Genomic DNA, 26326 nt, shown 5'->3' with positions numbered 1-26326 from the left:
AGGACAACCAAATCCATGAAGCACAAATATATATAGTTTATGGTCTACTGAAAATAAGAATTAATAACCAGAATCACATAGAGTATGAGTTTGGTGTAAACTGTTGTCACTAGTGTGTAACAGTGTTTGGCACAAGATAACAAACTCTCTAAATAAAATAAGCAAATATACCTACATGATGACCTGAAAGAGGTCATAATCTAGAAATGTAAATTTAGACCATATCATTTCAACATTACAAGGTCAAGACCTTTTAGACTTGCCCTATCAAAGAGCAGAGGAATGAATGAGCTTCCTCAGCAAGTCAGTTTTTAGCACAACTTCAGAGAAATGAAAAAGCTACCAAATGTATACTGGAAAACGGACATGCTCTCCCTTTCAAACTGGTCTGATACCAAATGTGCAAAGTACAAAGCCCTGAGCAACACAAGAGCAGGGGATATTGTTGAGTCAGCGAGACTGCTCTAACTTCTCCCAAAGACAAGAAGAAGTGAGTTGCCCAAAAGTCATGCTCATCCACATATCCCAGGGCTACCAGCCACCACTGATCTTCCCTCCCGTCCTCCAGTGACCAGCCAGGAAGTATCCCAGGCACACTGACAAGCTTGCCTCTCAGTTTTTAAGAAATGCCAAATGGAAGTAAGAATTACGTAGTTTCCAAGTAGCAAGCAGATATTTTCCCCCATTTTCAAGGAAATGAAGCAAGGCTATCATGTCCCCCAAATATCCATTTGATTTTGGCTGTGATTGTTTAATTAAGAGATTTACGTTTCCCGGGGACAGTGGTGAATTTTATGAACAGGTCAGACTGTGTAAGTGATGGATGCATTTGCGGGACTCCGCTGTTTCCATGTCGCTCTGACCGGTCTGCAATGTTTTCTAAAATTCTAACCAATAGGATTTTTAATTTCAGTGGAAGTTTCCTAGCTTTGGAGAGTAGAGTCACATTCTGAGAACAGGTGAGTTGGGGTTCAGGCACGGAGAGCAGATTGTTACAGATCAGCAGGAGGTTACTCGGGCCCAATGGGGAGTAGTGAGCTCTTGGTGCTGAAGAGAAGGAGAGAGAAATAATTCCTTACTTTGAAATGATTGGGAAGAGGCTGGTGCTGCCTAAAGAAATTCATGGGCTTTATCTTAACCAATCAATCAATATTTACCAAAGACCTGTAATAACAGATAACTGTTGTCTTTGTCTGTACAATATCTCTTTCTTCTTTTGAGGATCTGTTCTTCCCATCTGTATGGATTTGGTAGAACTGTCAATCACAGGTCCCTGACTCCTCCACCCACCCCTGGCTGTCATGGGCTGGTTTGCATCCCCTTAAAATTTATATGTTGCGGTTTTAACCACCCAGTAACTCAGAATTGACTATATTTGGAAGAAAGGTCTTGAAAGAGATGATTAAATTGAGGTCACTAGGGTCAATCTGAAATGGATTAAGATGAGGCCATTAGAGTGAAGGCAGGAAGAAACAAAGGAAACAGAGTGTGCTGTTGAAGGGACAGGGAAGGGAGGGGCTGGCTGGGGCAGGGAGTCAGGGTGGGGGAGCGAGGGGGACCAGGGAGAAGTGGGAGACTGCTCAGCCTACCGAGGTCTCAAGGCCACCCTGAGGAGTCTGGCACAGTGGAGCAGCTAAGGAAACAGTCTCCAGAGTCATACTGTCTATGTGCAGACATCACTTGTCAGCCATGTGTTCCTGGAAAAATCACCTTACTCGGCCACAAAACTGGATAAAATAGGAATAATAGTGTTATCTCTTTTATAGAGATATCGTGAGTGCTAAGTAAATTAATATATGTCTAAGTAAATTAATATAATGTATGTCTATATGCAAATATATATTTTTAAAACATAATATACATTTTACATAGATATTGTATGAATAGGCAAGATATATAATAATATAAATTATATTTTTATTTTATTTTATTTTTTCTGAAGTGAGAAGTGGGAGGCAGAGAGATAGACTCCTCCATGTGCCTGACCAAGATCCACATGAAAAGCCCACTAGGGGACAATGCTCTGCCCATCTGGAGCGATGCTCTGTTGAAACTGGAGCCATTTTAGTGCCTGAGGCAGAGGCCATGGAGCCATAATCAGTGACTGGGCCAACTTTGCTCCAGTGGAGCTTTGGCTGCGGGAGGGGAAGAGAAAGACAGAGAGAAAGGAGAGAGGGAAGGGTGGAGAAGAAGATGGGCACTTCTCCTGTGTGCCCTGACAGGGAATCGAACCAGGACATCCACACACTGGGCCAATGCTCTGCTACTAAGCAAACCTGCCAGGGCCTATATTTTTATTTTTAAATCAACCATATGATATAAATATTTTTCTATGCCAGTAAATGTAGATCACCATAACTTTTAATGTCTTTATAGTATTTTACTGATAAATATGCCATAATTCATTTATACTTGAATTTCACAATACTTTAGTATATAAAAATTATACATGAATAAAGTATGAAAAATTGTATAATTTCACTAAATGTACATTTTTTCTTTTCTTTTGTTTATTTGAAGTTTTTATTCTTTTTGTAACGAATGTATATTACTAGTATAATAAAAGCATAATAAGAAGGAAGGCAAAAGAAATGTTAAAAATGCATGTTTGATCAGTTTTAATATTTGACTTCTATTTTCATCAGCTTCCTTCTTATGAGTGGTCCAAGTCCTCAGCAGGACACAGGAAGGAAACAGAATAACATTCCTGCTAACTTTCATGCATGATAAATAGAAAAAATAAAAAAGTACATCCCACCTCACTGCGGGTATGTCTCGCTCCTAGAGTTCTTTATCTAGAGTAGTTATTCCCAGGCAGAACTCTCCCAAGCTGCTAGGGAGTTGGGCAGGTGTCAGGAGGCTGCTTCCCGTGGGCTACCAGGAGGAAGGAAGGAAAAGGCAATGGAGAGAAAACGAAGAGAGGATCCTCTCTATTATTTTTTTAAATTTTTTTAAAGATTTTATTTATTCATTATAGAGAGGGGACAGAGAGAGAGAGAGAGAAGGGGGGAGGAGCAGGAAGCATCAATTCCCATATGTGCCTTGACCAGGCAAGCCCAGGGTTTTGAACCGGCAACCTCAGTGTTTCCAGGTTGACGCTTTATCCACTGCGCCACCACAGGTCAGGCTCCTCTCCATTATTAATCTAAGCAGTCACATTTCTTCATTAGATAGAGCTTCTGAAATTTTTTGTTTAAGGTTTAGAGTTTAAAAAAGAAAAATAATCCACCTGGCTTCCACTGTAATCTAGATCAATGATCTTTCTTTTTGATTTAGGTTTTCTGGTTGCATCTCAGACACTCACTTTCCTTCACAGAATCCATGGAGAAAAAATGCCAAAGCATAATAGTCAGCAATAAGTATTGGATTTATCTCCTCTGCTTTAAATGCAGAACCATTACGATGAAGAAAACTGCCTTGAGCTTTAATCTATAAGAAGTAGTAAAACATTACTGGATAAGTAAAGAGAGTGAACCCTCACCATTGTCTTCCTACTGCATCTTCTGGCACTCAGCACTTAGTTTCTCCTCTAAAGAAATGGTGAACAAACACTTAAAGTATTTGGGGTTGAAATGGTACAAAAATATGAGCCTGCCTAAGGGACATATATGTCTGTCTCCAGCCTGCATGAATGAGGATCAATCAACAATGTGAGAAAGTGTGAAGTCTGTCCTCTTAGACAGCAATAGGTGATCAGTGTCTCAGCTGCAATGGTAATCACCTAGAAGTTGGTATTACACCATGTAATTTATTGATGCCAGTCTGCCTTGTGTATATATAATAACAGTTCTCTCGTTCTTTCATAGATGCAAATATCTTATTATACCATATGGGTAATTATATCTTAGAGAAATGAGACAGTTTTCACCTTCTCTTGCATTTCTTCTCTGACCCATAACACCAACTCAGTTTTGAGCTCTTAGTGGGTAAATGGATAAATCCATCCAAGCACTGCCAAGCTCCCTGATGATGGGCAGGGCCCCCCTTTCACAACTCTAATGCTCTCTATTAGCATCTCCTCAAGTCTTTCATTGAAAAGTATTGGAGTGACTATTATATACCAGGAATTGTGACCATGTACTGAGCTTGAGAAATGAAAAATAGGAGTCTCAGTCCTCAGGGTAGATAAACACACACAAATACAACTAAGATACAATGTGACTTGGCTATGATGGAGGCTTTCATAAAGTACAAAGAAACAAAGAGCACATCTAGCTCACTTCAACAGGCAGACTTCATTTAGAAGACATTCTTGAGTAATAATAGTTTAGATTTTCAATATGAAACACATGCACAAATGTTCCAAGTAATTATCTTGTTGAATTCAGAATATTAATTTTCTTCTTTATATTTTTTTCATTTTTGAAACAGTATGCTTAATTTGAAAGAAATGTGTCCTTGGCCAACCACTTGACTTTCCTGACACCTACAGTTGAATGACAAATTAAGTTCCATTACTTAGTGTCTAATTTATCAAGCCCAACTGATGGCTGTCTAAGAATGTTGGGAGACATTCTTTTACAAATCATAACCAAACCATTTGCACACGTTGACAGCTTTTCTTGTGCCAGCTTTTCTCCCCCAACTATGGAGGAGAGGGTCTTCTCCACTTATACCAATCTGAACAAAGCATTAAGAACTATAATTTACTCAGTGGCACAGTGGATAGAGTGTTGGACTGGGATGCAGAGGACCCAGGTTTGAATCCTAGAGGTTGCCAGCTTGAGCGTGAGACCATAGATATGACCCAGTGATCACTGGCTTGAGCCCAAAATATACTGGCTTGAAGCCCAAGGTTGCTGGCTTGAGCCCAAGGTTGCTGGCTTGAGCAAGGGGTCACTGGCTCTGCTGGAGTCCCCCTGTCAAAGCACATATGAGAAAGCAGTCAATGAACAACTAAGGTGCTGCAACAAAGAATTGATGCTTCTCATCTCTCTCCCTTTCTGCTTGTCTGTCCCTATCTGTCCTTCTCTCTGTCACTCTCTCTGTCCCTGTCTCTCTTGCAAAAAAAAAAAAAGAACGCCTGGCTGGTTGGCTCAGTGGTACAGCATTGGCCCAGCATGTGGAAGTCCCAGGTTCAATTCCTGGCCAGAGTACACAGGAGAAGCACCAATCTGCTTCTCCACCTTTCCCTCTCTCCTTTTTCTCTATCTCTTTCTTTCCCTCCTGCAGCTAAAGCTCCATTGGAGCAAAGTTGGCCCAGGTGATGAGGATGGCTCCATATCCTCCTCCTCAAATGCTAGAATGGCTCCGGTTGCAACAAAACAATGCCCCAGATAGGCAGAGCATCGTCCCCTGGTGGGTTTGCTGGGTGGATCTTGGTTGGGCACATGTGGGAGTCTATCTTTGGCTCCCCATTTCTCACTTCAGAAAAATACAAAAAACAACAACAACAACAAAAAAAACCCCTATAATTTACTGCTAGCAGCCTTAGAACATGTGGAAATTCTTCCTATATCCTTCTATAATGTGAATGCTAGTAGTTCTTACATTTTTTGTGTCTTTTTTTTTTTCATGACTATTTTAGAGAAAAATTAGGAGAAATTGCTTCAAGCTCCACTGGTCAGTTGTGTTTGTGATGGTGCCTGAGCTGACAACTGCAGGAGTAATCTGACTAGTACACTTTGGAAGTGAACGCAAACTTGTGTGATTTTCTCTAGTGTTTGTTATATGGAACAGAGAAATAAGATTGTAGGATGTTTTCTTAAAATGGTTTAAAACAGTGCTTTTCAACCTTTTCATCACATGCATACATACCAACTACACAAAAAATATTTTTTTACTGATCTGACAAAAATGTTATAATTTTGACTCATTCACATTAAATGGCTATTGCTGTATTGGCTGGTGTCATTGTTTTATTTGATAATCTAGGAAAAAAAGAGGTCTGTGTCCCTGACTAAATAATCAAGTGTTTCATGTTTTCAAGATTCTCATAGCAAGCACACTGGTTGAAAATCGCTGCCTTATTTGAAGGGTGTGGAAGAAAAATAAGAATGTTGAAGGTGTTTGCATGGAAATGGTGGTCTGGCTCAGTAGGAAAGAAATTATGGCCAAAAAGGGCTGACAAGACTCGGAGAAAGTAACAGATTTAGGAGTACCAACCGTCATTTGAGATTCAAGGCTCAGGCACATTGAAGAAATGGAGAAGCCAGAAAGGCTGTGATTATAAAGTGGGAACTAGTTTGTTTCTGCTTTCACAGATAAAGTAGTCCTCTGTGATTAAGTCCCTGAACAATGTCATAGAACTGGGAAGCTGTAGCTGATGGGAGATGAAATCATTGATTTGATGAAATCAAGGAGCTGTGAGGTTCAGATGATGAAAGGGTCTCAGGGTAAATATCATTTTGACCAGAATGATGGAGCACTGGCTGGTTGGCTCAGCGGTAGAGCATTGGCTCGGCCTGTGGAAGTCCTGCATTTGATTCCTAGTCTGGGCACACAGGAGAAGCATCCATCTGCTTCTCCACCCCTCCCCCTCTCCTTCTTCTCTGTCTCTCTCTTTGCCTCCCTCAGCCAAGGTTCCATTGGAGCAAAGTTGGCCCGGGGAATTGAGGATGGCTCCATGGCCTCCTCCTCAGGCGCTAGAATGGCTCTGGCCTCAATGGGGCAAAACCCCAGATGGGCAGAGCATCGCCCCCTGGTGGACATGCCGGGTGCATATTGGTCAGGCACATGTGGTAGTCTGTCTGCCTGCCTCCACGCTTCTAACTTCGAGAAAAAAAATACAAAAAATAAAGAATGGTGGGAAAGTTGAATTGGAGAGGAAGAAGTTAAGCAAGGTGATTAATATTGTTATTAAATATGTTGAATAAGCAAGGCAAGATCCATTTTCACATGAAATTTATTTAGGAAATAAACATATTTTTAAAATAATAATTTAAAAAAATGTTGGGAGGTAATAGTAAGGGGTAGTCAATAGATGTTGACAATCCCTCTCAACTCCAGAGATTAAGGTTTTAGTGGAAAACCCAGCTTCATTGTCCTCAGGGATTAACAAAAGTATTATTTTGTGAGGAAAATCAAAGCTGGAATTACCAAGGGTTTAGGGCAGTGGTTCTTAAACTTTTTGAAGTTGGGGCACATTTAAAATCCTATAAATAATTGTAGAAACACTATATACAAATTTCTGAGAAACATAATAATTAAGTCAAATATTAAAGAAAAAAAATAAAGTCCAAGCATGCTTTTATAGTAATTAAGTGAAATAAATACATCAAAATTAAATTTATTCTGACATTAAAAACTTTTTGTTACATTTTTTGAGTTATGCTTTTTAGAACTTACAAAAAAGAGGGATTAAAAAATAAAAAAGCAACAAAAATGTTTTCTTTTTATATATATAGATACATTCTTAGTAAGATTTAGTAAATTTGGCAGGTCCCAGAATGAATATGTTAAGTTTTTCCATTCTTGTGTTTATAAGAAACATAAACCTGATGTGTCTTAGCAATTTCTTCAATGTTTGGGCATATATTTAAAAGGCAAACTCTCATTTCCTCATCAATACATTGAAGAATTCCTCCTTTTTACTCTTAATTGTGTTGAGTGCAGAAAACCCTTACCATACATATCATCTTAACTTTAACACCAAACAAAAGATAGAAGAAATTTGCCTCCAGTTTTTCCAGGGAACATGGAGGGTAGTGTAAACAATCCAGCACCACAGTGTAACAGCCTTTTGCAACCTAATCAGGCAAGTGACGTGGGGGGTCAGGCAGACTGTCAACCTACAGCCAATTCCCCACACCTCTGTCCCCCAAAAATCTAAACTCCAAAAACCCTGTTGGTTTTTTGGCCCCAATAGGCACATATTTCTCTGGAATACAATAGGGCACAAATAGAAATCTTCTAGGGCGCACCAGTGTGCCCTGGCACACACTTTGAGAACCACTGGTTTAGAGAAATGAAAAGATGTGCTAAGGGAAGAGTATGGAGAAGTACAGGGATAAGGAGGTAGAATCTGAGTTTCACAGGTACCTGAGTTTCATGGGGATGAGAAACAGGAGAGAACTTTTAAGTTTCTGACATTGCAACACTGCTGAAGTATAGCTGGGTAATGCCACGTGGTGCTGCCTCCTGTATTCTGTCTTCTACTTCTTTTCTTATAGACCAAATGGGCCATGTTAAAGAATCTATATCTCTGATGACAAGCCACTTACTGCAAATGTGTAGGTTATCTAGCCGCTCAAACTTCTGAATTTGTTATGAAATTTTTTATGTCATGTGCCAGGCCCCTTCTAAATGTTGGGGTGTGTGACATCTGTTCTAGATAAAAACTGGTCCCTGGATCAAGTCACAATATCAGAAAGCTAATTACCTGGGCCCCACTGTTTAGTCCCTAGACAGATTGCTGTGAACAAGTCTAATAAACTTGTTTTATTTACAAAGGGGATAGAAGAAAGGGCATTTTGGCAGTAGTCTCAGTATTGAACTGTATTTTTCATGAACAGAAAGGAAGTGGAAAGGGTATGAGAGAATGTTGACTTGCACTGAGCTGGTCATGGTAGAGATGGAGACACATCAATGGGTAAGGTAAGCTTTGGGAGTGGATGACTTGCTGATCAATTCAGTGAGAATTTGAACGCACTTCCAGAAATTCTACCTATTAGAAACCTATTTGGTTTAAAGGCTTCTTTTTTAAAAATGCAAATACATCTAAGGGTCTTTTGTCTGGAGTAAGGTTATAGTTTAGTCTGCATTTGTTCCATTGGCTTACTTTTTACTATCACCAGGCTGAAGTCAGTCGTCCTAAAGAGATGAGAGTTTTGCTTGGGGGAAAGAATGTTTTGTGTATAAGATATAACTGTAATCGCGTGTGAAACAGGAAGTGGAAGTCTTTGGACAGACAGAAGCCTGAAGAGTGTTCAGGAAACAGAGATGGTTGGCAGCGCTTGAGAGCTCAGAGAACAAGAAAACTGGCTTTCTCTAAAATTTGCCTGATCACCTCATGGAAATATGTTTCCAATATTCTTTAAGGCTGGGACTCTCTCATTTCTTGTACAGAAAAACATTCCTCCAAGTTATAGCAGAGAGGAGGGAAAAAATGAAAGCAATTAAAATCCTTAAACAGTATTAAGCATTGACAATTTCCATGTTGCTTTGTTTAAATTCAAGGTAGGCTACCTGATTCCAGGACAATATTTCACTGATGTCATATGATAAATAAGAATTTTAAAACCTAGAATAGTAAAAACAACCATCAATGCCATGAGAGATAAATAACTACAATTGGTCAATGTTTAAAAATAATTTCAATTATGTTATTATAAATATGTTTTCTATTTGGTAGTAATTACCTATAATTTTTTAAAGTCCAGTCTTGTTGATATGCAACAAAAGTTATTGCTTATTTCATTTCTTTTAATGTGCTCACGTTACTAAAAAATAATGACACAGATCCTAAAATGTTCAAAATACTATCTTTGCATACAAGTTTGGGGGCAATTTCAAACTTCACATGAAAGCCACTGCTCACAGTTAAGATAATACCACTGGAAAGAATGAGTAAAAGCCAAAAATTTGGCTCAGTCCGAACCCTGACTTTTTGTATGGCAACGCTGCACAAAGAAGAACAAAAACAACAATTCACAATCCAAATAAAAGAATGCTCTAAAGTTATTTTTGTACTTGTATTTCTAATATGGAAAAGATATCCTTTTTATCATATATCCAAACTTAATACAAAGCAACAAAAAACATTAGCAACAAGTTTTGGGCCAACTGAAAATTATAAAACTATTTTTTTAAGCAAAGCATTAAATGGCAAGATAAAAATAAATCTGTGTTAGCCAGTAAAAATTCCATGGGTTTGTGCCTTTCAGTGTGAGTCACAAGTCTTATGGCAGGTACACTCTGTTTAGCTTTGGAGTGGGACAGAATGCGAGTTTCACATGCTGTCTGCAAACACTCCTCTATGTCTGATCCAAGCGCCGTTTGTCCTGCTACACTTACAGGGTCTCAACCATGTCCACCAGTACAATCACCCATCCTTTCTTAGCATCCCTGTCTATATCCTGTTTAAGACAAAACCTGGGACAATATGTCTATATGGGAGAAAGGCACAGTGGAAACATAGACTCTTGGCATTGCCGAACATTGTTATTTTTATAGGTAGGAAACTGAAGCACACCTAGGCTTTAAATCTTGCTCAAAATTATCCATTGATTAACTTCAGAGCTACAATTTGTCAGGTAATCTCTGAAACTGTTGAGAGACATTTCTCCTTGCATCTTTTACATTTCTGCACATTTTGCAAATAGAGACACTGACGATCTTTGTTCTGAAGTATATTTTCATAGATATTTATATAGCAGATAGCTTTGAAATATAGAGATGGCATCTCACTACAAAGTAAAGAGAAGGTTCTGTCCAATATAACAAAAATAATGTCTCCCTCTGGGGCAAAGTACAGGCATGTTCACTGCCCATTATAAAACAGTCAAACCCCCTAAGCTAGGAGTTTTTCTCTTGAAGCACAAACATACAGTGTACAAGTGTCACCTACCCTCTTCACATCGCCCTATGGGAACTGGAAGTCAGTGAACCAGTACAAATATTGATAGTCTAACTACAGCTATTGCTGTAAATAATAGAGTAATTTGTCTCTGACCCAGGAGTCTCGTGTCTCCTGCCAGCACCCGTAAAGCTGAGGCAGGATGACTTGTGAGCTTAGAAGTAAAAGGAAATCTCACATTCTTCATACTTTTTGAAAGAACCATAAAAGTTTACCAATAATCAATCATATAAAAAGAAAAGAAAATACTAAGTATTGAGTAGCGTGTTGCTTGATTTTTCAAACCTAAGGTGATCCACTTACCATTATGAGTATTATATATTTAAGTATAATATATAATAGCCTTTATTCTTCAAATCAAATTATACACACAAACACCCACACACATATACTATATGCTTTATTTTTTAATTAATCTGTGAAATGGTCTCATTATCCTCTCTTTATAGATTAAAAAACAAAACAAACAAAAAGTATCACCACCACCCTGAAGTAAAATCATATAGCTAATAGGAGTCAGAGCTAAAAATCTATGGTTTCAAAATTTGTGTTTTGTCCACCTCCAAATATGACACAGCTTAAAATGACATGGACCACTTTGGTTTTAAATAAAATGGCTAAATTATATAGTATTGTGTTTAGTTTATTATCTTACCATTTTAATGGTACTATATGTTTAGATAGTGACATGTTATAATCTAATATACATTTAATATTAAATATTCAGTACTCACAACAGATAAAATATTTTAAATCTTATAAATACTTAATTTATATATAATATATTATATAGTCACAGAAAAAGTCTACTACAAAAGCTATTGTTTACAAAGTTTGTCATAAAACCATTTCGTAGATATATTTGTTTAAAGCTGCACAGCTAAGAAAACATGATAAGAGAAATAATTCCATTTAAAAGGCTATATCTTCCATAAATTATCTTGTTAGTAACAAAGAGAAATAGAAAATAATACACTATACAAGGTGGAAGAGAGATATATATTTAGAACTTACAGAAATTTTTAAGAATAAAGAACTTATATGGCCCTGGCCAGTTGGCTCAGTGGTAGAGCGTCGGCCTGGCGTGCAGAAGTCCTGGGTTTGATTCCCGGCCAGGGCACACAGGAGAAGTGCCCATCTGCTTCTCCACCCCTCCCCCTCTCCTTCCTCTCTGTCTCTCTCTTCCCCTCCCGCAGCGAGGCTCCATTGGAGCAAAGATGGCCCGGGTGCTGGGGATGGCTCCTTGGCCTCTGCCCCAGGCTCTGGAGTGGCTCTGGTCGCAAAAGGGCGATGCCCTGGAGGGGCAGAGCATTGCCCCCTGGTGGGCAGAGTGTCGCCTCCTGGTGGGCGTGCCGGGTGGATCCCGGTCGGGCGCATGCGGGAGTCTGTCTGACTGTCTCTCCCCATTTCCAGCTTAGAAAAATACAAAAAAATAAAAAATAAAAAATAAAGACCTTATAAAGCAAAAGAAAACAGAAGAACTTCCTAACTTTAATAAGCAAAATATAAAATATAAACTTATAAACTGATCATTCATCTGTGGCTATGAATGGGCTTTCATTCTTATGATACTATCCTGCTAATTCGAATGTTAAAAAAAAATGTTCTAAGTCAACCATCTGAAACATAAATAACAAAAACAACAAAGAACCACTTAAATATCTGTAGGCATTCTTCAAAATGTAAATAATTTTATTTTAAATTGCCTTAACTGTATTTCCAGATACTTATTAGTAATGTATTAATGGAAGTAATTATTCTAGTTGCTCCTCACAATGTTACTTTTTTTATATAAAATAAAAAAGTAGCTGGCTGATGTTTACAAAAACAAAACAAATTTAGAGATTATGGAGTCAGTTATGATGTAAAACAGTAACTACAGAACCAAGTTTATACAGCTATTATTTAGACAAGTATCTTAAATTAAAAGTTTAATTGCTGATTCATTTAATTTATTTTAATCCTTGGTAAATAACAGTAGAAGGCTGTAGTATTTGTAATAGGACATACCAATGTGGTTAATGTTGGTGTGAAACAAAAAACCCTGTGGAAAAATGAGTTAAGATACTAGTTTTCAATTTCCATTTGGATATAAATTAATTTTTAAAATAATTAAAGCTATGTAGATCTAAATTTTAATTATATAGTGAAATATTTTCTAAGGGTATAAGCCTTAAACATTAACTGGGTTTTCAACAAGAAATATGAAGAACCTTTTACTGATGAGTTTTAAAATAGGCTATAATTTCATCTACAAAGACTCATAATATCTGATGCATATGATGCTTTTGTTGTTGTTGTTGCTGTTGTTGTTTTCCATTCTGGAAACCTATGAGAAAATTAGATAGTAATTTTTGTCCCAAATTTCTAATGATATCAAGACATAGAATTTAAGCCTGACCAGAAGCACAGTGGATAGAGCGTTGACCTGGGACTCTGAGGACACAGGTTTGAAACTCCTAGCTCATCGGCTTGAGTGTGGGGTCATCGTTTGAGCATGGGATCATAAACATGGTCCCATGGTGCGAGCTTGAGCCGAAAGGTCACTGGCTTGAAGCCCAAGATTGCTGGCTTAAGCCTGAAGTCGCTGGCTTGAGCAAGAGGTCACTGGCTCAGCTAGAGCCCCTCAGTCAAGGCACATATGAGAAAGCTATCAATGAACAACTAAGATGCTACAACTATGGTTTGGCATTTATTTCTCTCCCTTCCTGTCTGTCTGTCCCTATCTCTCTCTCTCTCGTTAAAAAAAAAAAGATACAGAATTTACTCCTTCACTATCCCATCTTAAACACACAAACAAATTGAGAGGATTTTAAAAAGAAGAAACACATTTATTTGGATCAGAATCACCTAATCATGAAGAAATACATTTTTCTTAACTTCAAGTTTTATATAATTAAGTACTATAACAATTGTTTTTAAAATAAAGCAACAAATGTATTAAAGACAAACATATAGGAAGAAAAGGAATATTCATCTAAATAGAAAGAGAGAAAACAAAACTAAAAGAAAAATGCTACACCTATTTCTTATTATCAAGGTCTTCCTATTGGCAGAACCTTGTGGATTCTGGAGGATCTGTGATAGTGGGACTGGTAGACAAAGGAGCTTACTTGGCTGACTTGAGACCTCAGCTATCAGATGGTGTCCCCTTCAGAAGCCCACATGTCTCACATGTTTATGCAAAAGGAAGCAAAGGAAAGATTACCTGGAAATCTGTGAATTATTTGACATAGTCCTTCCTTTCTGCAAAGCTGATGCTGTATTTCTGGTAATATGTTTACCTGGAAGGAATAAAGAAGATTCTAGTGAGCTAGGCATTCATGAAGCAAAGGAAACACAAACCCAGACACACAAAGTAAAAGACACACCCAGTTTTTAGACCCCAAATTTTTTACATAGCTGTGAAGGCCTGTGTACCCCATCCACACCCTACCCTCAAATATCTGCAGGTCAACATGTTGATCCAGAATCATAAAATGGTTTATTTGATACAGAAAATTAAAACCTACCCCTTAGAAATCTTCAAACTATTTGGAAATACTTTTGAAAGCCTTGAGATATTTCAAAGCCATGATATTTGCTAGAAATAAAAGGAAATAACGATGTTCTTATGGCAAACTGAATAGCACAAATAACTTCATAGTTTCAAATTTAGCTTTGGCAAAAAATAGTACTGAACAGACCTCAAAGTCAACTAAAGTCCAAAGTTCCATGGGCCTTCAGTGATTTGAATCACAGACATTTAGTGGAAATTTGGTGCTAAATCTGTTTCAGAACTGCATAGATGGTTTTCACTTTACACCGAAGGGCATTATTGCTTCCAGATATAGCCCCATCACCACAAAACTCCATTTTAACAAAAATTTGCTCTTAAAAATCTTCATAAATGTTACCACAAATTCAAATATATATATACATACTCTGACTTATAAAGATTCAAGCAAACTAACTTTCTCCCCTTTTGAATTTACAGAATGGTTAACTAGCTATTATCAACAAAATCTCAAAAATAATTCCAAGTATGGGAAAGCCTTCTTACAACCAATAGAGAGAGGTCAATGTAAACTAGCTTGAACATCAGATTCATTTCTGAACAATTATTGGTTACCGTATTTCCCAATGTATAAGATGCACCTTAATTTGGGGGCCCGAAATTTTTTAAAAATGTATTACATAAAGTTATTGAACTCAAGTTTTATTCATCATAAAATTCATACAACTCCTCATCACTGTAAAAAACCCCATCCATTAGCTTGTCCTCATCTGTTTCTGATGATGAATCACTGTCTCCAACAATGAGTGCAAAAACAAGCGTGAAAAAAGCAGGAAATGCAAGTAAAAGACACACCCAGTTTTTAGACCCCAAATTTTTCGAAAAATGGTGCATTTTATACATGGTGAAATATGGTGCTTTTGAATTAATTCATTCTAAATTATTAAAATAGTGTAGTTTCTCTATGTCTTGCTGGCATGATTGGATAAAAACAACTCTGTCACCGTGGGAACAAAGCATGGAGCCAGGAACAGGGCTGCAGCCCCGCTTCTTGCCCTAACAGAATGGTAACCTTGAGCACATCTCTCTCTCACTTTCTCCATTTGTAAAAGAAAGAAGTTAGAGCCTTTGGGGTTTTTGTTTGTTTGTTTTGTATTTTTCTGAAGCTGGAAACGGGGAGAGACAGACAGTCTCCCGCATGCGCCCGCCCGACCAGGATCCACCCGGCACGCCCACCAGGGGCAACGCTCTGCCCACCAGGGGGGATGCTCTGCCCACCAGGGGGCGTCGCTCTGTCGCGACCAGAGCCACTCTAGTGCCTGGGGCAGGGGCCAAGGAGCCATCCCCAGCGCCCGGGCCATCTTTGCTCCAATGGAGCCTTGGCTGCGGGAGGGGAAGAGAGAGACAGAGAGGAAAGAGAGGGGGAGGGGTGGAGAAGCAGATGGGCGCTTCTCCTGTGTGCCCTGGCTGGGAATCGAACCTGGGACTGCTGCACGCCAGGCCGACGCTCTACCACTGAGCCAACCGGCCAGGGCCTAGAGCCTTTGGTTTTTAAGTTCCACTTCTGCTCTAAGATTTTATCGATTCAATCATTCAATCATAGTTGTAGTGTTTTTTTCCTTAATGGTTGATTTAAAGTGCTTTGAAATAGTGCATCAATTAAATATTCTCCAACTGTTGCAATCCTGGTAACGCCCCTTCTTTATTCAGTAAACCATAAACTTCATTCCAGGTCATATACGGATGAAGCCCAGAATTCAGTAGAACCCACTCTGTGAATCTGTACCAGCAACATTCCTAAAAACTTCATTTGAAAGTTTGTAAAGATCACTTACATTCTTATTGCCCTAGGAAGTGAGAAAAGACTATAAGAATGGTGCACCATAGATTTTAGAGATGTCTGCCTTTCTCACATTTGAAAGTAATACAGACAGTTCAGAGACTACATGTAGGAAAAATAAAATTTTCATAAAGTCCTGAAGTTTTCCATTCCAAATTTCTATGACAGACTGGAGGTCAGGGACAAAGACTGAAAAAATATGGAAACTCATAACAAAGGTTTGAGTGGGGTTATTTTTTTTAAGTTAATATACACAAATTTTTCAGATGTAAGAAACTTTAAATGTTAATAAACTTATACCATTCTCTCCTACATCAGACAACATAACTCAGTTGCTATTGACTAAATAGAACCTTTAACTATAGAAGAACCCAGAAAGAGAACCAGCATTTGTTAAGGAACATTAAAGATGGTATACTTTCACAAGTCCAATTTAAAACTTCTCCCACTTCTTGAATGGTTCAAAGCAAATGTGCTATCACTGCAAATGCTTAAAGGTACAAATGGAGGCCCTGGCTGGTTTGCTCAGTGGTAGAGTGTAGGCATGTGGATGTCCCGGGTTCAATTCCCAGTCAGGGCACACAGGAAAAGTGACCATCTACTTCTCCACCCTCCCCCCCCCCTTCCTTCTCTGTCAGTCTCTCACCCTCCTGCAGCCATGGCTTGATTGGTTCAAGCACATTGGCCCTGGTCAATGAGGATGGCTCCATGGAGCCTCAGCCTCAGGCACTAAAAATAACTTGCTTGTGAGCATTGGCCACAGATGGGGGTTGCTGGGTGGATCCCAGTCAGGGCACATGGAGGGGTCTGTCCCTCTATCTCCACTCTCACTTGGAAAAGAAAAAAAAGAAAAAGCTACAAACAGAAAGGGACAGGAGAATCTTGGTAATATGGGTAATGACAGCTGAACTTATGGGCCAGAAACATGTGTGGATGCTGCAAAGACATTGTGCATCTTGCATTGGCTTCACACAGAAGAGTAGGTGGCTATGTTGCATCAGAGAGATGACTGACTATTCACTTGAGACCTTGGGTCAGAAGGATGAATTGACTCAGGGTCAACAAAGCACTTGCTTCAAAAACACAGAGCTCAGCCAAGGAAAGCAACTGCTCAACCCCTTCTGCCTTCTATTTTCCCATCCCCCACCCAGTGAACTCTTCTTGGGTTCTCTCCTCCAAAGTATAATCTTTGGAATCCAGGGTCACAGCAGATGACATAACCATGGTGGTGACACGTGACACCAGAAATGTCCTCTCCATTCTACTCTGGAACTGAGCACCAAGCTAAGCAGTTAAAGTAATGACTCAGCACAAAGAAGCAAACACATGTGAGGGTTATGGGTCGTACAGCTGTGGCAAATCAACCATACAACATGTATCTTAACTTTTTAATTATTAAATCTAATAACGCTCTTCTGTATCCTTATTCTCTTTTTTATGTACATCATAAAATTTGTAAGATTTGCCTCATTATCAAGAGGAACATCAATCATCAAAGAAGCGTTTACTTGGTCGAGTTGACTTCTCTACGCTGAGATTCCCCAGCTTGACACTGCAATAACTATTTTTCTGTTGGGCTTTATTTGGGGGCGGTAGTTGAGGTTCACAATGAAATTGAGCAGAAGGCGCAGAGATTTCTCATCTACCCACTGCCCCATTCACGCATAGCCCACCACTAGCACCATCCCCCACCAGGGTGGTGCTTTTGTTGCAATTGATGAATCTACACTGACACACCATAACCACCCAAAAGTCATTTCTATACCAATTTTGTATTGGGTTTGAATAAACTGTGTGTGTGTGTGTGCGCACACGCGCGTGTGTGTACACAACTGTTCTGATGTTTTTCTTGGCATAAAATCTTTCATAACTTTAAAAGGATTACAATGAATATAAAAATGATCATAACATTTGAGCCTGGGATATTTCTGAGATCAAACTGGGAGAAAGGAAATGTGCATTTAAAAAAATTTTAATCCTGGCCCTGGTCAGGTTGCTCAGTGGATAAAGTGTCAACCCAGCCTGCCAAAATCATGGGTTTATCCCCGGTCAGGGCATGTGACAGAAGCGAAATGAGTGCACAACTAAACGGGACAACTAAGTGTAATGAGTTGATGCTTCTCTTTCCTTCTCTTTCTCTCTCCAATCAATGGAAAAAAAAACTGTAAAAAGATTTCAATCTCAGTGTACTCTCTACAGTCCTAATCTGTGTTAATCTGCATCTAAATTACATTTATTAGATATTCTCAGAAACAAAAGTAAAAAATCATTCTTGTTGAGATATTTAGTAAGAACAACAGTATAATATTGATTATAAATATTTAGAAAGTGGTTTTGGTGTTGTTGTTGTTGTTTTTGTGGCAGAGACAGAGAGAGTCAGAGAGAGGAACATATAAGGACAGAAAGACAGGAAGGGAGAGAGAAGAGAAACATCAATTCTTTGTTGCGATTCCTTAGTTGTTCATTGATTGATTTCTCATATGTGCCTTGACCAGGGGGCTACAGCAGACCAAGTGACCCCTTGCTCAAGCCAGCAACCTTGGGATCAAGCTGGTGAGCCTTGCTCAAACCAGATGAGCTTGCGCTCAAGCTGGCAACCTTAAGGTCTCAAACCTGGGTCCTCCGCGTCCCAGTCTGAGGCTCTATCCACTGTGCCACCACCTGGTCAGGCTAGAAAGTGTTTAAAAATAAAAAGCACAAACTATAGTAACTCATTAACTCAATAAGGAGAACAGACATTTAAATTTAGACTCTTCATAAAGTGTAAGAAAATACTCAAGTAAAAAAACATCTTTTAGTCACTCATGAACATTGAGAGTGACACACTCTTCACATTGTATCTTAGGGAACTGCTTTTTTTCTTCATTGGATCTATACAACGGACCTTCACATCTTTTATTTGATCAAAAATAGAATCTCTTAAAGCTGTTCAGAATCACCCATATGGAAAGGAATTAATGACAAGAACAGAAACAACTCATCAAAGGAAAAAAATTTAAAAAGAATAAAGACTTAATTACTTTGGATGAACACATGGTAAAGCATGTTTATCCCCCCTGTCTCTAATGTACAATTATCATTCCATCAAATTCGCTTGAAAATGTCCTTGCGTGCTTTAGAATGAGAGCCATGTCAGTGCTCCAAGTACTAAAAATAGCACCCTGGTTTTAGGGGCTGCTAATCCTACAAACATTTAGAGCCAGAAAACAACCCCTCGCCTCTTGGAACACTAGAACCTGTAGGTTAGAGGTGAGATACAGCCCCAGTTACTAAATTTAGTGCTACCTCAAATAGTGGATCTCACTTCACTTTCGGCATCACATGGACCAATAGTTTTACATTTATGTCACTCTCCTCCTAACCGGAGAGACTTCTATAACACATCTGATGATCATTCTCATTAAGCACTTAAATTCCAAAGCTCTGACATGATTAGTAATTTTAATTTGAGCAGGTGCCCTTCCTTTGTTCATTCTACACTTACGAACAATCCTACAACATCCTCATCTAATTTGAAACAACTGTGTTTTGATATTTATGTTTATGTAAATAAGTCACGGCTCATGAAGCTTGAGATTATTTATGTTCCAAAGTTACTGTTATCTAACACATATCACTTAGAATTTATGTATTCTTTAAGAATATTTATTAGCTTAGGGCTTTAAGTGCAGAGGAAACATATTTATTTAGAAAGGTTTTACAGTGATATGGTTAAGAAAACAGGATTTGAAGTGAGACTGTCTGAACTTGAATCCTGGTTGTTTTATTTATTAGCTATGAGGCCTTAGGCGATTTTCTTAACCTCCATGTGCTCTATTCTCCTCAAATGTAAATAATGGACATAAGTAAATATGTGAGCATTTTGAATGGTGCCTGGTACGGGTGGGAAGCGTGGGTAAGAGGCAGGTGGTGGGAGTGGAGAGCGGCTATGCACGGATCTTCCCGGCTTCCTCTCTTCAGGGCTGTGATTCCCAACGGCTGGCTTTCCCTACACTTCCAGCTCCTCCACCGACCTTGCTCCCTTGGCCAGAGCTCTCGTTAGATTTTGCTGCACCAATCCTTATTTATACCCTTCAAACCCAAGGTGGGTAAAATCTTATAATGTTGCTGGGTTCTTCGTATCTCAGTTTTGTTTTTTTTTAATTTCTCTTTTCCTGCCGAAACCTCTGTAAATAGCTCCTTCATTAGTTTCTCTTCAGTGAAATCCTTTTGAGTCTAGCATTTGCCTCCCACTGGGAGGGGGACTGACACACACTGAAAATATTGTAGACTTTAGTTTTTTCACTGTGACAACTGTGAGCAGGATAAACTTCAGAGGCAAAATATCTGCCTCAAAAAAATTTGGGAGGGAGTTTCAGCAATAGCCCTGGTAAGATACGGTGATTTTCTGAGCAGGGCAAAGGTGTTAAGTACAGGTATTTAAGAAATATGTAGATTCCTCTTATCAGTGATTGATGGAATGCCAATAACTAAGTACAGGAAGGGCTCAAAGGTGAAGGCCAGCCGTCTATCTCAGGAAGTGTCAGAGGAGCTAACTATGCTCTGAGCAATAGAACAGCAGTTCTGCAAAGCTTCTAAATGCAAGAGCGGAAGTCAGTTTTCCCGGGATGATCAGTGGTCCTAGAAGTGGATATGCCAGTCTGGGAACCTGCTTTTAACTTGAGATGTAGATTTGGGCATTATCAAGTACAAATGGTAGTTGAAACTTTGGGAGTGGTGTTAAGGAACAAGGACATTTAAGAATGTAAGAATGGGCAGAGGAAAGGTTGCTATAGAAAAGAAAAAACAAAAACAAAAAATGAAACAAGAAATGGCCAAAGATATACAAGAAGAACTAAAACAATGTGCTTGGCCCAAAGGCCAAGGGAGTAAAGAGTTAGAAAGAGAAAGGCATTATTAAGACTGTCAGTTGCAGAAATATCAGGTGATCAGGCTTGCAACCACAATACTACGTTACTACTGAAAAATAGCTATTGGCTGTTGATAGAATCAGCTGGAGTCCGAAAGACCTGTGTAACAGGCTTTATTGAGAAAAAACCTGCCGGGCTGTCTCGTAAAGGAGAGCAGCCTGGTTTGTGGTTGCTATAGTAATTTTTCTTTTTTAAAGAAATCCTCAATTGTCTTTTTATTTATTTATTTATTCATTCATTCATTCATTTTAGAGAGGAGAGAGAGTAAGCGTTGAGAGAGAGAGAGAGAGAGAGAGAGAGAGAGAGAGAAAGGGAGAAAGGGAGAAAGGGGGGAGGAGCAGGAAGCATCAATTCCCATATGTACCTTGACCAGACAAGTACAGGGTTTCGAACTGGTGACCTCAGTATTCCAGGTCGACGCTTTATCCACTGTGCCACCACAGGTCAGGCTGGTATAGTAATTTTAAAGGCATTTAGGGGAGGAAGGAGGATATGGGGTGGCCTATCATTGGTAGGAATTGTTAGGCATAAGCTTTAGCTTAGTATGGATTATTACCTTATATAGAAGTAGATGTCAAAAGGTGATTGAGTAGAACAACTGGTTGGAATATACAAAATGGCGGGGAAAGATAAATCGAAACTTATAGAAACAAAACTTCTGTTCGTAGCCTGAAGAACTGAGACCTATTAGTTATGACCTCTTTCCCAGACTTGTTATAGGTACCAAATAGAGCACCAGCACGTTTTCTAGCACAGTGACTAGCACATTATAGGCATTTGATCATTTTTTAGTTAACTTTTCTAAAAGCACTTACAAAAAAATTTCACACAAAGTGGATAGTAAATATTGGATGTCCATTTTAAAAATTAATAAGAAATTTATAAATTTTATAATTCAGAATAACACTCTAACTTTGAAAAAAAGTCAAAACAGTGATCCATAGAATAATAAAGACTTTTGGATGTACATATGTCTAAGGTAAGCAATAATCAACTTCTCAATCAAGGTTTGGGTCCCGCTAGTTACAACCGGGTCCTTATTGGCAGCAGCTGAAGTTGAAGGGGGATTCTATCAAACAAATAATGGTGAACATTTTATGGTAAAGTGTATAAGGCATAGCCACAGAATTTTCTCCAAACTTATAATGGATCTAAATTTTTTGAGACTTTTTTTTTAACATTATGGAACGAGAAATACCAGTGGTAATATCTCTAAGGCTGGTATAATCTTGTATACATTTGAAAAAAAAATATTTACCTTTTGATGTAAACCTAACTGGCACACATCTTCCTTGGACATGCAGGGTTTTCCACCAGCTTTCCTTGAAGACAGGCAAATGAACAGATCCCAAGAGCCCAAATCACCTAACAGCAAAAGAGCATGGAAAAATAAAACATTTTATCAGATTTCTTAAAGGCAGCATTTGCTTCTTCAGAATAAAGAATATCATTATTTCAATCCTAAAACACAAGCAACAATGATTCCAAATATATTTAAAGGTTAATATTCAAAGTAAGCTAAAATTCAACTTTTCTAATTTACTGGACCTAATATTTTTATATTTTGTATTGTATCCTAGGGAAAATTCAATTATCTGAAGCAGTATCATAAAATTCCTTTAAGAAACAATAATTGGAATGTTTTAAGTCACTAATTTTATAAATTTACAAAGACTTATTTGGAGATTGGGAGGAAAAAAGATAACAAAGTCTTTTATGATAGGAGCTAGTTGCAAAATCAAATAATGATAAGAAGTAAAAACATTGAATATTTTGTTCTGGGCTTCTGCGACACCATTATTTTTTATAGATTTTATACATCAAATATACTTTTATAAGATTTCTGACAAAGTAAAAGATTCAATGAAAAATTTTAAAGATGGGTTTTGTCCAAAAGAAATTTGTGGCCTAGTTATAGACAGCACAGAGTTAGTTCCAAATACAGAGTTTAATATGGACCAAAGCAAATGACATTATAAAACCAAGGACAAAGCTCTTTGCCAATAAATCCTAGTAACTAGCCAAAATAATCTCAGAAGAGTATATTCTTGCATAATACTTGAACATTTAAAAATTAACTTTTGCACATATATCACTTGTTCTCTTTGATTTATTTATATAAAAAAATATCAATATGTAATATTGGTGCTTTAAACATATTTAATACTTCAGAGAAGATACACAAATAGGTATCTCAAAAATAACCAGAAAAGTTATGTATAAAAGGAATTGATATTACTTGAGAAACTTTCCTTATTTGGGATGAAAATCCAGTTTAAAAAAAATTAAGCAGTTTCTGTATACATGGTCTTTGTTGACTACTGGTAAGATAACATTCCTTCAAATAACTATTTTTGCCGACCTCACAAGTCACAAGAAGGTATTGGTTTCTAAAAGGCAGAAAATAATCAATGTCTCCAAATCCTATCTTCACAAAATTTTCCAGAAGAATTTCTCACTTGAGATCATAACACTTTCAAAGAAGGGCTTCTTTGGGGAGTTTGGTGGGGGGATAGATTGATAAAGAAGAGTGAACTGTGACAATTAGGAATGAAGTTTCACTCTTCAGTAATCAAGGTTTTTACCATTGGATAAGCTCTGTGTTTCTGGGAGATTGCTTTCTCTGTCTGTAATTGTTCTGTTGCTAGAAGAGAAACTTCTCTGACAAACAAAAGGATCCAGGCAACTGAACTCGAGTTAACATCTGAACTCTTGTCCTAGAACTTCTCTGTTTGCTGTTGTATCCCAAATTGCTGGAAGGTCGAGCAATAGTTCAGAGGGACCAGGAGAAATGGTGCAGGCGATGTTGGGGGTGGGGTGGAAGAAATCTCTCTATGTAATTGCCGTCCAGCCTTAGGTTTGAAGGGTACAATCCAAATACTCTGATGATTCCAATACTTTATTTTAAATGTGCACCTGGAATTTTCAGCCAAAGCCTTTTGATACGAATTCAAAAGGAAAAACATACAGAGTGTTTCATGCAATATTATTTCTAGCCCAGGAAACACTATAACCTTAGAAGAAACCTCCTGTCATAATATACTCAACAAATATTTTAAGAAGATAAGGATATGCAAAGACAAGATTTTCAAATTATGGACTGTATTGTTTGGGTATTAGAAATAGAGTACATTTTTTATACTCCTCCAAGTCTGAGGCATGACCCCTTTCACTGCCTGGGACATGTACATAATTTCTGTATTGGACAGGAAAAAAAAAATAGCCATAAATGTTTAAAACCAGAAGATACCTTTAAATAATTCAAAGCATTCAATTTATCACAAACCTTTTATGAGCAAGAACTTTGTGCTAGAAATATAAAATAGCAAAAATAAATAAAAATAGAAAGACCAGTCACTGCCTTTAGCAACATATTTGAGGGATCTAAACATTAAAAAGAATTTAAGATATATTATAAAGCATCACACTGTTCTTTTTTTTTGACATTCATTAGGGTTTCCAAACATCTCTCAAAAATATTTAATATTTAAAATTCAAAATTAATATTTAAAAAATACTCTATAGCATGTAAATTTCTCTGTAAAATGATGTAAATTAGAACTGAAATTTTCAAGTCATCTCTTTATACTTCTCACCTAATTCTTGCTACTAGGGTCTGGAAAATACTGACTATTTCCACTTAAAATTCTTATGTTTATCCCTCCAATTCCTATTGTTTCCCTCATTAAATTCTACCTCAAACTATTTTCCAGTTAAATATTTAGTAGACCTTTTCACTTTCTGTTCATTTCTTTCTCCAACATTAGCCATCAACTGCCTCTCCCGAGACGCCCAGACCCTTTTTAAAGTAAAGGCTCTGTTTCATGAGTGATATAGTATATTCAAACTTGATTTTAAAAAACCCCAGAGTCACAATGAATTGTAGAAACTCAGCAGAAAACAAAGCTTGTTCACTCGCTAAGTAAATCACATTCAGAAGTCAACCTTGGAACTTTTGGGATACAAATTTGTGCCTCAGCAACACTACAAATTCCTGTCAGGGGTGGAGCTTTACGATATGCTCACGTAGCTGAAAGCATAGACTGGGCACGCAGGAGCCCAGGACACACAGCGAGATGGCAGACTGCAGGCGCACAGCGAGAGTCAAGCCCACATGTGGGCTGCATTTGGCCTGCACGGTGTTTGTTTCATTTTTGGTTTTTATTTTAAGTATTTGAGAAAATGTGAATGTCATCCCAATTCACATAAAAATCCAGATTTCAGCCTTCATTTGAAAACCAGGAAGCTCAAATAACACCTGATCTATACCCTACACGGCAGCCACTAGCTGGAGCTAAGTGCAGCTTCTTGCATGTTCTCCGGCTGACCCATCCTGGCCCTGCCTTGTCCTGGCCTTGCCTGGGCTCTGCCTCTAGTAGCAGAAAAAGTGCTGCAGCTGGTGTAACATACTAGCATGTCAGTCTCCCAGCAACTGCTCATACAGCAAGCTGGTGCTCCATGTTTCAGCTTTTAATGAATTATACTGTTTATTATGTAAATTGATTTTGATGAGATGCCCTTAGGCAGATTGGTATTTGGTTAGTTAGTCTTAAAAGGAAGTCTGATATATACCTTCTGATGTCTAGATTTAGCTATGTCTTCCTGTAAGGTTGAGTAAGGTTACCTCAATTGTAAAGACATTTTGTTGGCTGTGTTAAAGTTAGAAAGGGTTGAAGTGTGACTTCTTAGGGTTGTTCTCACAGTAGCCTAGAAAAAAACCCAAGTGGCCCATGACCACCTTTCCATTTATGTCTCCTTTCTTCAGAGATGGATTCTTAAAGTGGCCCAGGACCCACTCCAAGACTGGTCAGCCTCATCATTTTCTCATTCATACGCTTGTTTTGGACTCTTTTCTACATTCAGTCTGTCTCAGGGCTGCTGTAATAGTTATAAGTGGGCTAGGACACACTCTTTGTAAGCATTGGACAACATTCCTAGTGTTCATCCTACTTTGTGTTTCTTTTGCCCCCAGAAGGCAGACATTAGAGTGTAAGAGCTAAGAAGTCAGATTTAAATTTGGGGAAAAACAGGCAAAGCAGATCAGAAAGATTAAGTAACTTAGGTCAGCCAACTAGTTAGTGGTGGGAAGAGAATTTGAATACAGGAAGTCTCACTCTAGAGGCCACATTTGAGACCATCGTGTAAGGTGGTCAGCAATGGGAGAAGGTCACGTGAGGAACCAGATGGGAACTTTGGCTGGAACCGCCCACATCCATGCGCGCCAAAAGAAACTTCCCAGGAGTCCTTGGGGAAAGAGCGACTGTCTGACAGCCAGTGAGATTTCACCACATCATATTAACTCGACCATCCTAGACGGGACCCTTTAAATGTGCCCCACATGGATCACCCCATGCGACTTCCCTGGCCTCTGTCCCCTGGGACCAGGGAACATCGTTGGGTGGGATGCGCTGTACTAAATAAAGGTTTTATTATTCCACACTTTGTGCCTATGCCCTTTCTTCTTCCTTGGTGGGGAAAAATACCTTACATTTGGTGTTGAAACCCAGGAGGAGTCAGAAGTCTGCAAGGACTGCTCCTCTCTCTCCTTCCCCTCTGAGAAAGAA

The 26326-nt window shown here is 38.4% G+C and overlaps 1 protein-coding gene across 1 annotated transcript in view; it reads right to left on the bottom strand.

The window, feature by feature from the left end:
• The window catches only part of CPED1 (cadherin like and PC-esterase domain containing 1), a 316192-nt gene that overhangs the window by 222141 nt on the left and 67725 nt on the right, over positions 1-26326 (bottom strand). The window contains exons 3-4 of the mRNA XM_066362558.1: positions 22021-22127; positions 13725-13800 (exon numbers count right to left, since the gene is read on the bottom strand). Coding sequence (XP_066218655.1) covers positions 13725-13800; positions 22021-22127 — 183 coding nt within the window. The remainder of the gene's footprint in view (positions 1-13724; positions 13801-22020; positions 22128-26326) is intronic.

The sequence above is a fragment of the Saccopteryx leptura genome, chromosome 2 (genome assembly GCF_036850995.1).
Source record: "Saccopteryx leptura isolate mSacLep1 chromosome 2, mSacLep1_pri_phased_curated, whole genome shotgun sequence".
Taxonomy (NCBI): domain Eukaryota; kingdom Metazoa; phylum Chordata; class Mammalia; order Chiroptera; family Emballonuridae; genus Saccopteryx; species Saccopteryx leptura.
The sequence above is the reverse complement of the archived record's forward strand: the minus strand, read 5'-3'. Positions and strand labels throughout refer to the sequence as shown.